The sequence below is a fragment of the Xenopus laevis genome, chromosome 3L, assembly GCF_017654675.1.
Source record: "Xenopus laevis strain J_2021 chromosome 3L, Xenopus_laevis_v10.1, whole genome shotgun sequence".
Taxonomy (NCBI): domain Eukaryota; kingdom Metazoa; phylum Chordata; class Amphibia; order Anura; family Pipidae; genus Xenopus; species Xenopus laevis.
Genome location: NC_054375.1, coordinates 132,899,411 through 132,913,200, shown reverse-complemented (window position 1 = coordinate 132,913,200; position 13,790 = coordinate 132,899,411). Strand labels below are relative to the sequence as shown.

Genomic DNA, 13,790 nt, shown 5'->3' with positions numbered 1-13,790 from the left:
AATGATGGCACTTCCTGTTTCTTGATAGTCAGCGGGTTGCGGATCGAGTTGAAGATAAGGTACATGCGGGTTGGGTCGGGTAGCGGGTAAGTATACGGGTCGGGTTCGGGTTTAACAAATGGGTTCCGCGCAGGACTCTAGGCCAAGCTATGATTGTGTACACTGGGGAAGAGGTGCTTAAGTGGGGATATGATATAGGAAACAATGTGTTATAAAATATAAGGATATTGCAAGTCACCAAGGTGTTCCATGCCCATATAAAGGCACAACATACACAGGTCATGGAACCATAAAGTCATATTTTACAAAAGGGAAAAATACAGTGTATATTATTATACACCCGTTTTAGTGACTTGTGTGGTGAAAATTACAACACTAAGTACTGATTATAAAGATATAATTCACAGGATATTTATGGCTCTTGTGTATTGTGGGGGCCATATAAGTCGTTCCAACAGGCACAAGAGCATCCATTCAGACTAGAAGAAAAGAAATAATGAATTCATACTCACTGAGATTTTCTTTTCCTGGGCATTCTCCCTGGCAGCATCACATTTGGGTTCATACCCAAGCAATTAAACTGGGTGGTAATAAAGACAATATAATGCTGCCAGGGGATGGCTAGGAAAGGAATACCCCCTTCCCCCTCATTAGGTAAACTGTAGAGGTTTCAGATGGGCTTTGTTCACTTTAAACTGTAGCAACTTTTGAGCAGATTTCATTTAGATGAAAAGGAGGAAATACACTATTCCCACAAATATTACACTATATTTTGTAGTGCCGCATTTTTCAGCAGTAACTGGCTTAAAGTGGACCTGTCACCTACACATAAAAAGCTGCATAATGAAAGTCCTTTGCAAATTAAATATGAAACCCCAAAAAGTTTTTCATTAAAACATCCATACCTGTTATAAAGGTGTTTAAATATCTAAACTGTCAATCAAATATTACCTGCCCCACCTCTATGCCCGTGGCATAGAGGAGGGGCAGTCAATTACTTTCACTTTCCATTCAGCACTTCCTAGATGTCACTGCTCTCCCCACATTCCCCCTTCCCTCCTCAGGCTCTATAATTGTGTAGGGCACTGCACATGGACATTAGGTCCCCCATTCTGGTGCATACACAAGATTTCGGGGTGATACACAATTTCCCTTAATAACCGTGTCCACAAAATGGCTGCTGCCTGCTTGCTGTGATTGTATAATTCCAAGACAGAAGGAAACACAATTTAAATAATAAATACAGTGTAAGTAAAGTTTATTTTGCTCAACTAACATGATAGAAAAAAATTTGAAATTATTTCTTAGGGTGACAGGTCCCCTTTAAGTATTTTGTACACTTCAATTTTAAAATGGTTCTAGAGATTCTCTGTTGGAAAGAGATCAGTGTTTTGACTGGGTCACAGTGTAACATTCACCTTATGCATTTATGTACTGTGTTATTCCTTATATCTTTATTGAGATTTTCAGTTCTCATTACAATAACCATGGAGAAATACAATTAAAGTCAGCTCACAGAGTCTCTTAAAGAGTAAACAAAACAACAAATATTAAAATAAATCTGCTACAGTGTTTTGTCTGCGGTAGTACCTTATTAACAATAGCCTGCCCTTTTATTTTCATTGCAAATAAACTGCCATGTTGATGCAATCAGAGGCAATGCCAGTAAACAGCTGAGAGGACAAACAAGGTTTTAGCTGTATTAAAGAATGTATAGATTCACAAGAGGAGGGGGTCTTTCTTTCCCTTTACAAAGCACTGGTAAGGCCCCACCTAGAATATGCCGTGCAGTTTGGTCTCCAGCCCTCAATATTAAATTCCAAAGAAGGGCAACTAAGCCGCTAAAGGGTATGGAATGTCTCCGTTATGAAGAAAGACTGGCTGTGTTAAAGGTTGTTTACAATGGAGACAAGGTGCTTAAAGGGGCTGTTCACCTTCCAACACTTTTTTTCATTTCAGTAGCTTTCAGATAGATTTCCAATTACTTTTTATTTTCTGTGTGACCATTTTTCTAATTTTGAACTGTAATGTTTCATTTTTCACCTTCTAAAGCAGCTCTGGGAGGAGGGTCGCAGACCCTGTAACTAATCTAAATTGATAGGTTTAGTTTATACATTTCTTATCTTTGTCCCTGCTGAGCAGAATCTCTGGGTTTCATTACAGGCAGCAGTTGGAATTGAGACAATAGTTCCCAATACTCCAGAGATGCTGCTGAGAAATGTATCAACTCAATGTTGCAAAATTATAACCATTTAGATTCTGCACCTGAATTACTGAGCTGCCAGAGAGAGGAACATTAAACTTAGATTTTGGAAAAACCTGTAAAAAATAAAAGATGGAAAGTGATTGAAAAAAGTCTTTATTTCTGGTGAACAATCTGAAAACAATTGAACTAAAAAAAAAGTGTTAGGACGGTGAACAACCCTTTTAAGGTGACGGGGTATGATAACTATGTATAAATATATAAGGGGAACATTTAATAAACTATGTAATGCTTTATTTACCAGTAGGTCCTTACAGCAGACACAAGGGCATCCACTGAGATTAGAAGGAAGGCAGTTTCATATTAATATTGGGAAAGGGTTTGTTACAGTGAGAGCTGTGAAGTTGTGAAATTCCCTCCGTGAATCGTACTGGCAGATACATTAGATAGCTTCAAGAAGGGGTTGGATGGCTTTTTCGTAAGTGATAAAATACAATGTTGAAAATAGCTCTAAGAATAAAGTTTATCCAGTGACTGGTCCGATTGCCATCTTGGAGCCAGGAAGGAATATTTTCCCCCTCTGAGACAATTTGGAGAAGCTTCAGGTAGGGTTATTTGCCTCCCTATGGGTCAACTAGCAGTTAGGCAGGTTTTATATAGAAAGAAAAGTTTGAACTTGATGGACATATCTTTCATGACTTGTAGCACTATCCATTGCTTTGGACACTGCTAATGGAGCCCAATGACTTAAAGGAACAGTAACACCAAAACATTAAAGTGTTTAAAAGTAATGAAAATATTATGTACTGTTGCCCTGCGCTGTTAAAACTAATCTGTTTGATTCAGAAACACTACTATAGTTCATAAAAACACAAGCTGCTATGTAGCAATGGCGGAAATGAAAAGAGGCTATATGGCACAGGTTAAATAGTAGATAACTGATAACACCATTATGTTCTACGGAGCTTATCTGCTATCTGCTGTGTAACCTGAGCCTTTCTCCTTTGAATGGCTGCCCCCATTGCTACATAGCAACTTATTTATATAAACAATAGTAGTGTTTCTGAAGCAAACACAGCAGTTTTACCAGTGCAGGGCAACACTGCATTATACCGTATTTGTATTAATTTAAAACATTCATTTTTTGATGTTACTGTTCCTTTTTGGTGGCCATAGACATTACAGTTATGATCTTTCCTGGAAAGTACACACGTGTAGAGCGGAATCCTCAGATATACAGGTAGAAACAATAGAATTCTACCTGTATCTGACAATTCAACACTAACAGTGGCCAGTTTGGGTGTTTCAAAGGCGCAGAATCAAAATTTTCAGGCCAGCCAGATCGTCGAGCCGATAGCCAATACTGTTTGTCTTGTCTCCCACCATACACGCACTGAATATCATAGAAAAATTTGTTTTGTACAATATTATCGGTGTCTATGGCCACCTTTAGTACTGGTGAGCAGCAGTCAAATTTAAAAATAGATCATTACCTTAGAAGAATACCCTTATTTATTAAACAGATTTAAAAAGAGACCTAAAGAATGGAACCTAAGAAGGAGCCCTAGTGCTGATGTGCAGACTGTTCTGGTTTTATGTGCCCACCTATTATGAAATATGAAAACTAGAAGCTATTCAAAGTGTACTTACATCAGACATTCACAATTAGATACTCTCTATTCAGCAGCAACCTCTCTCTTATGAGATGAAGCCTTAGACTGGAACTACACAATGCGTCTTCTTGAGACGGCCCATCTGGTCAAAAAGTTACGCACCCCCAAGCAGGCCTGGTCTGGCAATCTGAGGGTTCTGGCAAATACCAGAAGGGCTGCTATAAGGTGCCAAAGAAAGTGAGTATTTAGTGGGCTAGTGGGGGCTTATTGGGCCTCTGTGTACCTGAAATGCCAGGGCCTACTTTAATTCTCAGTCCAGACCTGCCCCCAAGTGATTTAATCACTTGTTCTCAGCAAGCACCACAGAGTGATCCTATTCTTCTTTCTTTTTTCTTTACTATCCCGAAGCATGCACAGTAGAGTGATAAAAAGTTTTTTTGTTGAAGCACGGCTTTTCACTCAACTGCATGCACACCTGCGCAAAGAAAGAAGGATCCTGAAGAGGATTGATCTGTGGTGCTTGCTGGAGGAACTTGGCTTTTTACTTTTGAGTGCTGTTCTGAGATCTACCAGGGAGCTGTTATATTGTATCAGTAAGCTGCTATAGGGTTACCTTCCCATTGTTCTGTTGTTAAACTCCTGGGGGGGGAGCGGTGATATCACTCCAATTTGCAGTACAGCAGTAAAGAGTGACTGAAGTTTAGCAGAGCACAAGTCACATGACTGGGGCAGCTGGGAAACTGACAATATGTCTAGCCCCATGTCAAATTTGAAAAATAAATATAAAAAAAAAATCTGTTTGCTCTTTTGAGAAATGGATTTCAGTGCAGAATTCTGCTACAGAAGCGCTATTAACTGATGCGTTTTGGAAAAAAAATATTTTCCCATGACAGTGCTTAGGGGACCAGAGTCACGAAGAGTAAAACATTACTTTAACCCCTTGTTCCTAAAATGTGACAAAGCTGCCCCTGGTTTTGGCCAAAATACTGGAAGGGAGGGGGAGTCGGAGAGGGGTCTGAGGGGTGGGGAGTGTGTAGGAAGGGGTCGGCATCCAACTTGCGCGTTCCGGTGTCCAGTTCAGTGCGCCGGCATCCAATTAGGCGCGCCACATTAATTGTTCTCCGGCCCAGTTCAGGACTGTCTGCGGCCCGGCGGTTGGGGACCCCTGGTTTATATTGTATTAAGTGGCGTATTAAAGAATATAAATATATATATATATAAAAGTAAATATTGTCCTTTTACATCTCTTGCCTTGAACCACCATTTTTCTATTTATGATTACCCAATGGCACATACTAGTAAAATAAAGTGTATATTATTATAAAAATGGTTTATTTACATGAAGCAGGGTTTTACACATGAGTTGTTGACCTACATTGTTTGGGGGGGTATAGTTTTAAATTGTTAAAAACCTGGCCTTTGTTTACAAGTAATATCGTCTTTTTTACTCTTTGATCTCTGTCAAAACTGCGAGCAGAAAAATAATGAATGACTCCTAATGAAATATTTGGGAGCAGAGACTCGAGTGGCGGTATTTTATTATTTATGTTTCCTAGTAACACAAAGATCTGCAAGCAGAGGTAAAATGATCCATGGAGAGAGAGGTCAGACACACTTTTCCCTGCCCTCCACACTAATGACTAACATCACTCCTTCTAGGCGGCTACGTGCCGCGTCACTGCGTCTAGTACGTGAATGACGTCTCGCAAGATGAGGCCTGTGACGTCGGTATTCGCAGGCAGACAGGAACCGAGGAGCGGGACGTTTTAGCAGCGATCCGAAGCTGCGGGTTGTGTAAAGAAAAGCGGATTGTCGGCCGGTATGCTTGTATGTTACACACGCACTGCAGAGCGCCTAGGGTGAGCATTTGCCTTGGACACCTATACATTTAGGGGCCTCGCGGTGGAAACGAGTGATTGTTCCATAGATAATTGTACTGTAAACATCAGTGGCGCCCAAGATGTAGCTTTCCAGCTCTTGTTAATCTGCAGCTCTCATATTCTCATTTAGATTGTTAGCTCTCTGGATCAGAGTATTTCTACAAACCTTAAAGCTGAGTGTTTGTATGTATGGTAATAATGATAGCCCTTACTGCTGAGTGTTGTAACAAAAGCTGGAGGGGTCGCAGGTTCGATACAATGAACTCCATTGCTTTTTTTGCCACTCAGATTGGTGTCCCATCCTTTCTGCAGTGCCCTGGGGCCCCTTTCATTTATAATTTGATTTATAATTAAAGCTTTAAGATTTAAGATGCTGATTCTCCCCTTCAGATGGATTTGGAGTATCTGTGTATGGTCCCTCTCCGACTGCGTTCCCTGCATCTGCCCATTTTTTCGGCAGGTTAAAAAAATCCAGTCGGGTGGTGCCCACATTGAGGCATTTCTCTCCCAACGATACTGCGAAGATGTCTATTATGGTCCGGTCCTTGACCCAGGGGGGCAAACAATTGGATCAGCCCAATTTAGGGTCTGGCCACGAGCAGATAGGGTCTGGCCCCAGCGACAAATCTCCTTCTTTGGGGTGACTAATCTCCCCAAACTGCCTTCCCCCTGCCTAAAATGAAAATCGCCTGGGGGAAGGCACACGCGGCGCTTCGTTTTCCGAAGTCGCCCAAAGTTTTCTTGTGAGGCAACTTCGGAAAACGAAGGCACCTGTGAGCCTTCCCCTAGGCGATTTTCATTTTAGCCGGTGGAGGGCAGGGGGAAGGCAATTCAGGGAGATTCTCGCCCCAAAGAAGAGGAGATTTGTCGCTGGGGCGACTAATCTCCCCGAATCTACTCATGTGGCCAGACCCTTAGGGCAGTGGCACACGGGGGGATTAGTCGCCCGCAATTTTTAACGGCAGAGACACGTGGAGATTCAGGGAGATTAGTCACCCCTTGTATGTTGTGACGCTGGCGATCTACATTATTCTCATTTGGAAGACAAAACAAATGGTTAGTCGCCAAATCTATCTTTTTTTTTTAAAAGTTTTTTATTTTTCCAGTTTTACAACAAAAAAAATACAATGATAGAAAAGGGAAGAAAGAAAAAATAGAAAGAAGGGAAAGAAAGAAAAAAGAGAGTAGTCTCAAGGGCCAACCTGTACCCTACAGGATGCGTTCAACACTCGTTTAACACCTGAAACATCCCACTGGACTATTTACTTTTCCTGGGCCATCACCCAAGTCCCCCATACCGCATCAAACTTTCGGGGACACCCTCTAGCAATATATGTAAGTTTTTGCTTAGGAAGGGAGTAATTTATCAGCTGTTTCCAGAAGGCCAAATCTATCTTTAAGGGCAGAGACACACTGGGAGATCTAAGATGGCCATAGACACACAGATCCTATCGTACATATCGAGGAAAATGCCATTTCTGAATTGATCTTGTGAGAGGGGAAAAGTAGCGTGTAGCATCATGGGTAGTAAATCAGTTGGGATCTGAAATCGCATGAAATCTTTGCTTCGATAAAGACGCACTTGTTGCCAAAGCGCAAAGAAAATCGCGGCAACTAATCTCCCTGTGTGCCACTGCCCTTAGCCAGAATGTAGCTAGCCAAATCCAGAAAAGATCCATTTGTTTGGCAACCTGTCAAGACAAACTGAACTTTTGTCTCCTAATATCTGACGGTCAAGACCATGAGAATTTATTTTCTGTTCATACAAATGTTTAACTGTTACGGTTCAAGAAAAATCTTGTGTATGTACTAACCCAACTTTGCCTGTCTTTTGTTCAAGCTTATCTAAAGGGGTCGTTCACCATTAAATTAAAGGGCACTTATCATAGTCAAATTGTTTCTCCCACAGAAGGTGCAGGCTGCACTTCCGTTTCTACATCTAACTGCCCCTGGCGAGCTCTGTGCCACCCGGACCAGTTTATCACTAACACCACTACATGGTTGCTAGAATAAATTGGGCTAAGGTGGGAGCTGCTGTACAAAAAGCTAAATAATTCAAATATGCCAATAAAAAGATGACCAATTACAAACTGTTTCAGAATACTAAATTGCAAAATTCTTCATTGTCCAGAATCTGGAGGATAAGGATTTTTCTTTTAAGAGTGAATTCATGCAGCAGGAGTGCTCAATAGGTATTTCAACCTCTGTTCTTGGAGTTGCATCAGCTTTGCAAGCAGGTGTATAATGAAGTTGGTGGTAAAATGCATGGTGACTTGATACTGGTGTGGCTGACGCCAGTAGCAGAATAAAAGTGACTGGGCCTGCGATAAAAAGAGGAGTACAATTTTACAGGCTACAGCACAGACTATTAAAATGTATAAAAAAACGGTAATATACAGTGGCCAAATGTATACAATAAATTAATGGTAAATGCACAACCAACAAAGAAGGGTTCACTGATGTTACAGTACTGTACACACTCTGTGTGTGTTTATGTTTTATAAATGTGGAAGTGTTTGAGCAACTAAGTATTTCTTTATTTTAATATCTAATTGGGGATTGTCTATTTAACTATAACATCTACAAGTCATAGGGGTAATCTGAAGTGCTCTCACATTTTAATATCTATATATAGGGGTCTTGATAAAGGTCTGAGAAGGAGACCGAAACGTTTTTAATCATTCTAATAAAATATGTTTAACTTTTAAAAAATCTGTTTAAGCGTTCCTGGTGTGCAGCCATTCACTTCAATATTTATCTATATGGGTAGCACCTGGGTCATTTATTATTTTTGGAGTGTTGAAAAAACACAACGAAAAAATATATATATATATAAAAAAATAAAAAATATTTATATTCTTTTGGTTTTTCAAGTTTGTTATTGAGTGCTATGGTAAATAGACTAACCGAAGTGGAACTATACATGGGAGATGTGTTCACATACAGCAGACATGGTATTGCGGGTATGGGATCCGTTATCCGGAAACCCGTTATCCAGAAAGTTCAGAATTCCAAGAAACCAAGATATAATTAATCCTTATTTGAAGTAAAACCAGCCTATTGGGTTTATTTAATGTTTACATGATTTTCTAGTAGACTTAATGGAATTGTTCAGTGTAAAAATAAAAACTGGGTAAATAGGCTGTGCAAAATAAAAAAAATTTCTAATTTAGTTAGCCAAAAATGTAATGTATAAAAGCCGGAGTGATTTGATGTATAACAAGTCAGTCAGAACACTACTTCCTGCTTTTCAGCTCTCTTGGTTTACACTGACTGGTTACCCTGGCTACCAGGCTGTAACCAATCAGAGACTTGAGGGGGGGCCACATGGGTCATATCTGTTGCTTTTGAATCTGAGCTGAATGCTGAGGATCAATTGCAAACTCACTGAACAGAAATGTACCATGTGGCCCCCCTTCAAGTCGCTGACTAACTCAGAGTTATAGAGCTGAAAAGCAGGAAGTTGGATTCTGGCTGTTTTATTAGACATAAAGCCACTTCAGCCTTTATACATTACATTTTTCCCTAACTAACTATATTAGAAATCTATTTACACAGTTTTTATTTTCACACTGAACTGTTCCTTTAAGGTATTAACATCCAAATTACAGATCCATTATGCGTAAACCCCAGATCTCGAGCGTTCTGCACAACAGGCCCCATACCTGTATATAAAACAGTGAAACTTGCAGCCTACAGATCTAGCTGTTGTTTAAAGATGCACATTTCCTTTATTAAATATAAACTTAAAGGGTTACTGCCATGGGAAGAAAATTTTTTTTCCAAAATGAATCAGTTAATAGTGCTGCTCCAGCAGAATTCTGCACTGAAATCCATTTCTCAAAAGAGCAAACAGATTTTTTTGTATTCAATTTTGAAATCTGACATGGGGCTAGACATTTTGTCAATTTCCCAGCTGACCTTGGTCATGTGACTTGTGCCTGCACTTTAGGAGAGAAATGCTTTCTGGCAGGCTACTGTTTTTCCTTCTTAATGTAACTGAATGTGTCTCAGTGGGACATGGGTTTTTACTATTGAGTGTTGTTCTTAGATCTACCAGGCAGCTGTTATCTTGTGTTAGGGAGCTGTTATCTGGTTACCTTCCCATTGTTCTTTTGTTTGGCTGCTGGGGTGAAAAGGGAGGGGGGTGATATCACTCCAACTTGCAGTATAGCAGGAAAGAGTGAATGAAGTTTATCAGAGCACAAGTCACATGACTTGGGGCAGCTGGAAGATTGACAATATGTCTAGCCCCATTTCAGATTTCAAAATTGAATATAAAAAATTCTCTTTTGAGAAATGGATTTCAGTGCAGAATTCTGCACTGATAGCAGCACTATTAACTGATTCATTTTGAAAAAAAAAAATGTTTTTCCCATGACAGTATCCCTTTAAATATTAACCACATGTTTCAGTCTCACAGAAGTCTATATATCCTATTTTCAATTAAACTACGTCAAAGTAGGTATTTATGCTGATGGTCTACAATCAGTCAATTCTGTAACGCATCATATTTCTTTCTCTTCCCCAGATACTAAAATTCTGAGCCTCTGGGCCGTGTCCTTGCAGCCTGGGAATTATGTCGCACAGAGGGAGTGAGCGGGACCTGCAGTCTTCTGCTCGAAGGATGGGCACGTCTCTGCTTTCCCAACTGTCCATGCATGAAAGAGAGCTAGATCTGGTCTTTTTGGATCACAGCTATGCCAAACCATGGAGTGCCCACCCTGATGCCAGCAATGCACGGCCAACCCGCACCCTCTTCATCACCCCTAGGAGACAGCAAGAAAGTGTGGTGTAAGTCATTGATTTTGTCCGTAATATCCATATGCTTCTCTCTGTATACTGTAATAGAAATATTCTATTCTTCTGTTATGTGATGCTGAATTGCTTAGTCTGGGTAATGTACAGGCTGGGGCTGGCGACCTGTAATATCTGGCAGCTGACAGATGTCATGGACAGTCACTTTTTATTGCGCCTCTTTGGGCGGTTTTGCAGGCCTCTGTGTTGTTTAAATGCTACATAAAATTAAATCTTAGTCTGAACCCAGTTATGTAGTTTTAAGGACAAAAGGAGCGGCAAAATGCTACATAACCCAACCCCCAGTGAATAGAGTGCAAGAAGGTGCTATGTTACCTTGTTTTGCCAGTTCCCAGACAGACTTTGACAAAGATTAAGCATTGAAGTCCCACAATTTTACACTATTGTTCATACGTAAATCTTAATCTGACAGACTGTTGGAAATAAAGGTGGCCATAGACGTTACAATTATGATCTTTCCTGGAAAAGATCTTTTTAAGAAGGATCATTTGTTTCAATACACACGTATACAGCCGAATCTTCAGAAATACAGATAGAAACAATAGAATTCTACCTGTATCTTATGATTCAGCACTAACAATGGCTGATGCCTTCATAGGCACCCAATCAAAATTTTCCAGCTAGCCCAATCAACGAGCCGTCGATATCCAAATCTTCTTCTGCAATTGGTCGGCTCAACTCCTGCCAAATTTGTTTCATTTGATAATATTGGTGCGTGTGTGGCCACCTTAAAGAAAACATGTAAAAAATAAGAATAGGGATGGGCGAATTTGACCCGTTTCATTTCGCCAAAAATTCGCTGCGGGCGAAATGTCGCCTGGCAGCCATTAAAGTCTTTGGGCGGCAAAAAAATTTTGCAGCGCGGTGCAATTTTCACAATGCCATACAAGTCTATGGGCGTCATTTCCGCTGCGAAACAAGGCGAAAAAATTCGCCCATCCCTAAATAAGAACTTACCAGTGGGTTATACTTATTTAGATATAGAAGAATTGTCCTTAAAAAAAGTAGTGTTTCAGGCTGATTTATTGAATAATTCTGCAAAAACCCTAATTGTCTTCCACTTCCTGCTCCCCGAATTCCCAGCCTCAGCTCACTGCACTGTAGGATAGGAACCAATTAGCAGCTAGCAGGACCTGATAGGGAACTGAAGCCTGTCTTTACCTGTGTGACTACAGAGCTGTGATTGTCTGTCCCCCTCCTACTGTGCTTCTGGCAGGGACCATTAGGACACTCCCACCCCTCATTAGACGCACAGACAGGGACCAGTCATCATCTATAGGGAGCTCCAATAAAGGGGCTATTTTTAAAGATAATATTAATTTTTAGCACCATGTAAAATAATACCATATATTACACATAATTGCCTACAAAATTGTTTTTTTTTTTTTTTTTTAATTTATCCTATATGTCTCCTTTAAAGGTTAACTTTTAGTATGTTAATGACCAATTCGAAGCAACTTTTCAATTGGTCTCCATTATGTATATGATATAGTTTTTCAATGATTTGCCTTTTTCTTCTGACTCTTCCCAGCTTTCAAATGGGGGTCTCTGACCCCATCTAAAAAGTAAATGCACTGTAAGGCTACAAATGTATTGTTATTGCTACTTTTTAGTTCTCATGTTTATAATTAGGTCCTCTTCTATTCAAATTCCAGTCTCTTATTCAAATCAATGCATGGTTGCTAGGGTAATTTGGACCTTAGCAACCAGATTGCTGGAACAGCAAAATGGAGAGCTGCTGAATAAAAAAAAAGCTGAATAACTTAAAAACCACAAATAATAAAAAATGAATTGCAAATTGTCTCAGAATACTACTCTGTACATCATACTAAATGTTTTATTTAAAAGTGAACAACCCATGTAAGTGTTTTGTGTATACACCTCCATATGTATATATATGTATATATATATATATATATATATATATATATATATATATATATATATATATATATATATATATATATATATATTTGAGTAGTCATAATTTTTCTGCATCACACAAATGTATTGGAGAGCTTTATACTGTAGTGTTGTACTCTTTGTTCTTTTAGTGAAACTGATGTCCCTATTGATGTTGAATCTGTAACACCTGCCCCTATGCCTCTTTATGACAACCAGAAGGCAAGAAATGTAATGAATGAGTGTGAGCGCCATGTGATTTTTGTGCGAACTGACACGGAAGCGCCGCCTCCTCCTGACGACTGGGAAGAACACCTCAACAGGTCAGCATACTTGCTGTGTTGGAAAATGAGAGAATAAAGTCATTTCATGAATATCTGTTCTCATTCTTCTCTCTCTGTTGCTAAACTTTATTTGTTTTTATTTGCTGTCAGCAAAAAATTGCTGTTGTTTTGTCAATGAGGAATACTCACAATGGAAAGGGGTATACCTCAGTGCCTGGGAGCCCTCAAAGGATGCAATTGTGTTTGGAAACTTGATTCATGCTCTTGTATTGGCAGGTATTAATCAGACAGCCATTGTTGCTGTGCCCTCTCACTGCCTGGAGCAGGGTTTCCCTAACTGTTTTTTTACCTGAGAGCCACATTCAGATGTAAAAAGCGTTGGGGAGCAACACAAGCATGAAAAATGTTCCTAGAGGTGCCAAATATGGGCTGTGATTGGCCATTTGGTAGCCTCTATGAAGACTGGCAGCCTACCTAAGTTATTTTGGCAGTGCACCTGGTTTTAATGCAACTAAAACTTGCCTCGAAGCCTGGAATTGAAAAATAATCACCTGCTTTGAGGCCACTGGGAGCAACATCCAAGGGGTCAGAGGGCAACATGTTGGTCACAAGCCAATGGTTGGGGACCCCTGGCCTGGAGTATGACAGCTGCCTGACAGTGTTTGCTTCTTCACAAGTAGCTAAGGCTATCAAAGGGAATGCAAACTGTGTGATCCTTTTTTTCCCCCTCCCAACAAAATTCTCTCGTCCTTCTAAAAACACAGGCCCAACCCAATTGGTTCACAGACTAAATTATCATAAGGCTTAAAGGTGTCTGCAAACATTAGTATTTACTGTATACTTATAGCCAGACACTTCCATCAGACTGTCAGATGGTGAACCATAATTAATCACTGCAGAGAATGCTTTTCTGCTGCTCCAAGTCCTATGGTGGCAACATTTACAACACATTAGCCGACATATGGAGTTTTTTAAGGCTTGCGTGCATATACCCATTTGTCTTCCAAATATAGGCATGGGACCTGTTATCCAGAATGCTCGGGACCTGTGGTTTTCCGGATAAGGCGGTCTTTCTATAAGTTGCTTAAAT

The 13,790-nt window shown here is 40.0% G+C and overlaps 1 protein-coding gene across 1 annotated transcript in view; it reads left to right on the top strand.

Moving 5' to 3' along the window:
• Window positions 1-13,790, top strand: part of kansl3.L (KAT8 regulatory NSL complex subunit 3 L homeolog) — a gene marked incomplete at its 5' end in the record, with an annotated part of 46,232 nt that continues 32,442 nt past the window's right edge. The window contains 3 exon segments of the mRNA NM_001091067.1: window positions 1-59; window positions 10,228-10,490; window positions 12,569-12,739. Of these exon segments, the coding sequence (NP_001084536.1) occupies window positions 10,276-10,490; window positions 12,569-12,739 (386 nt within the window).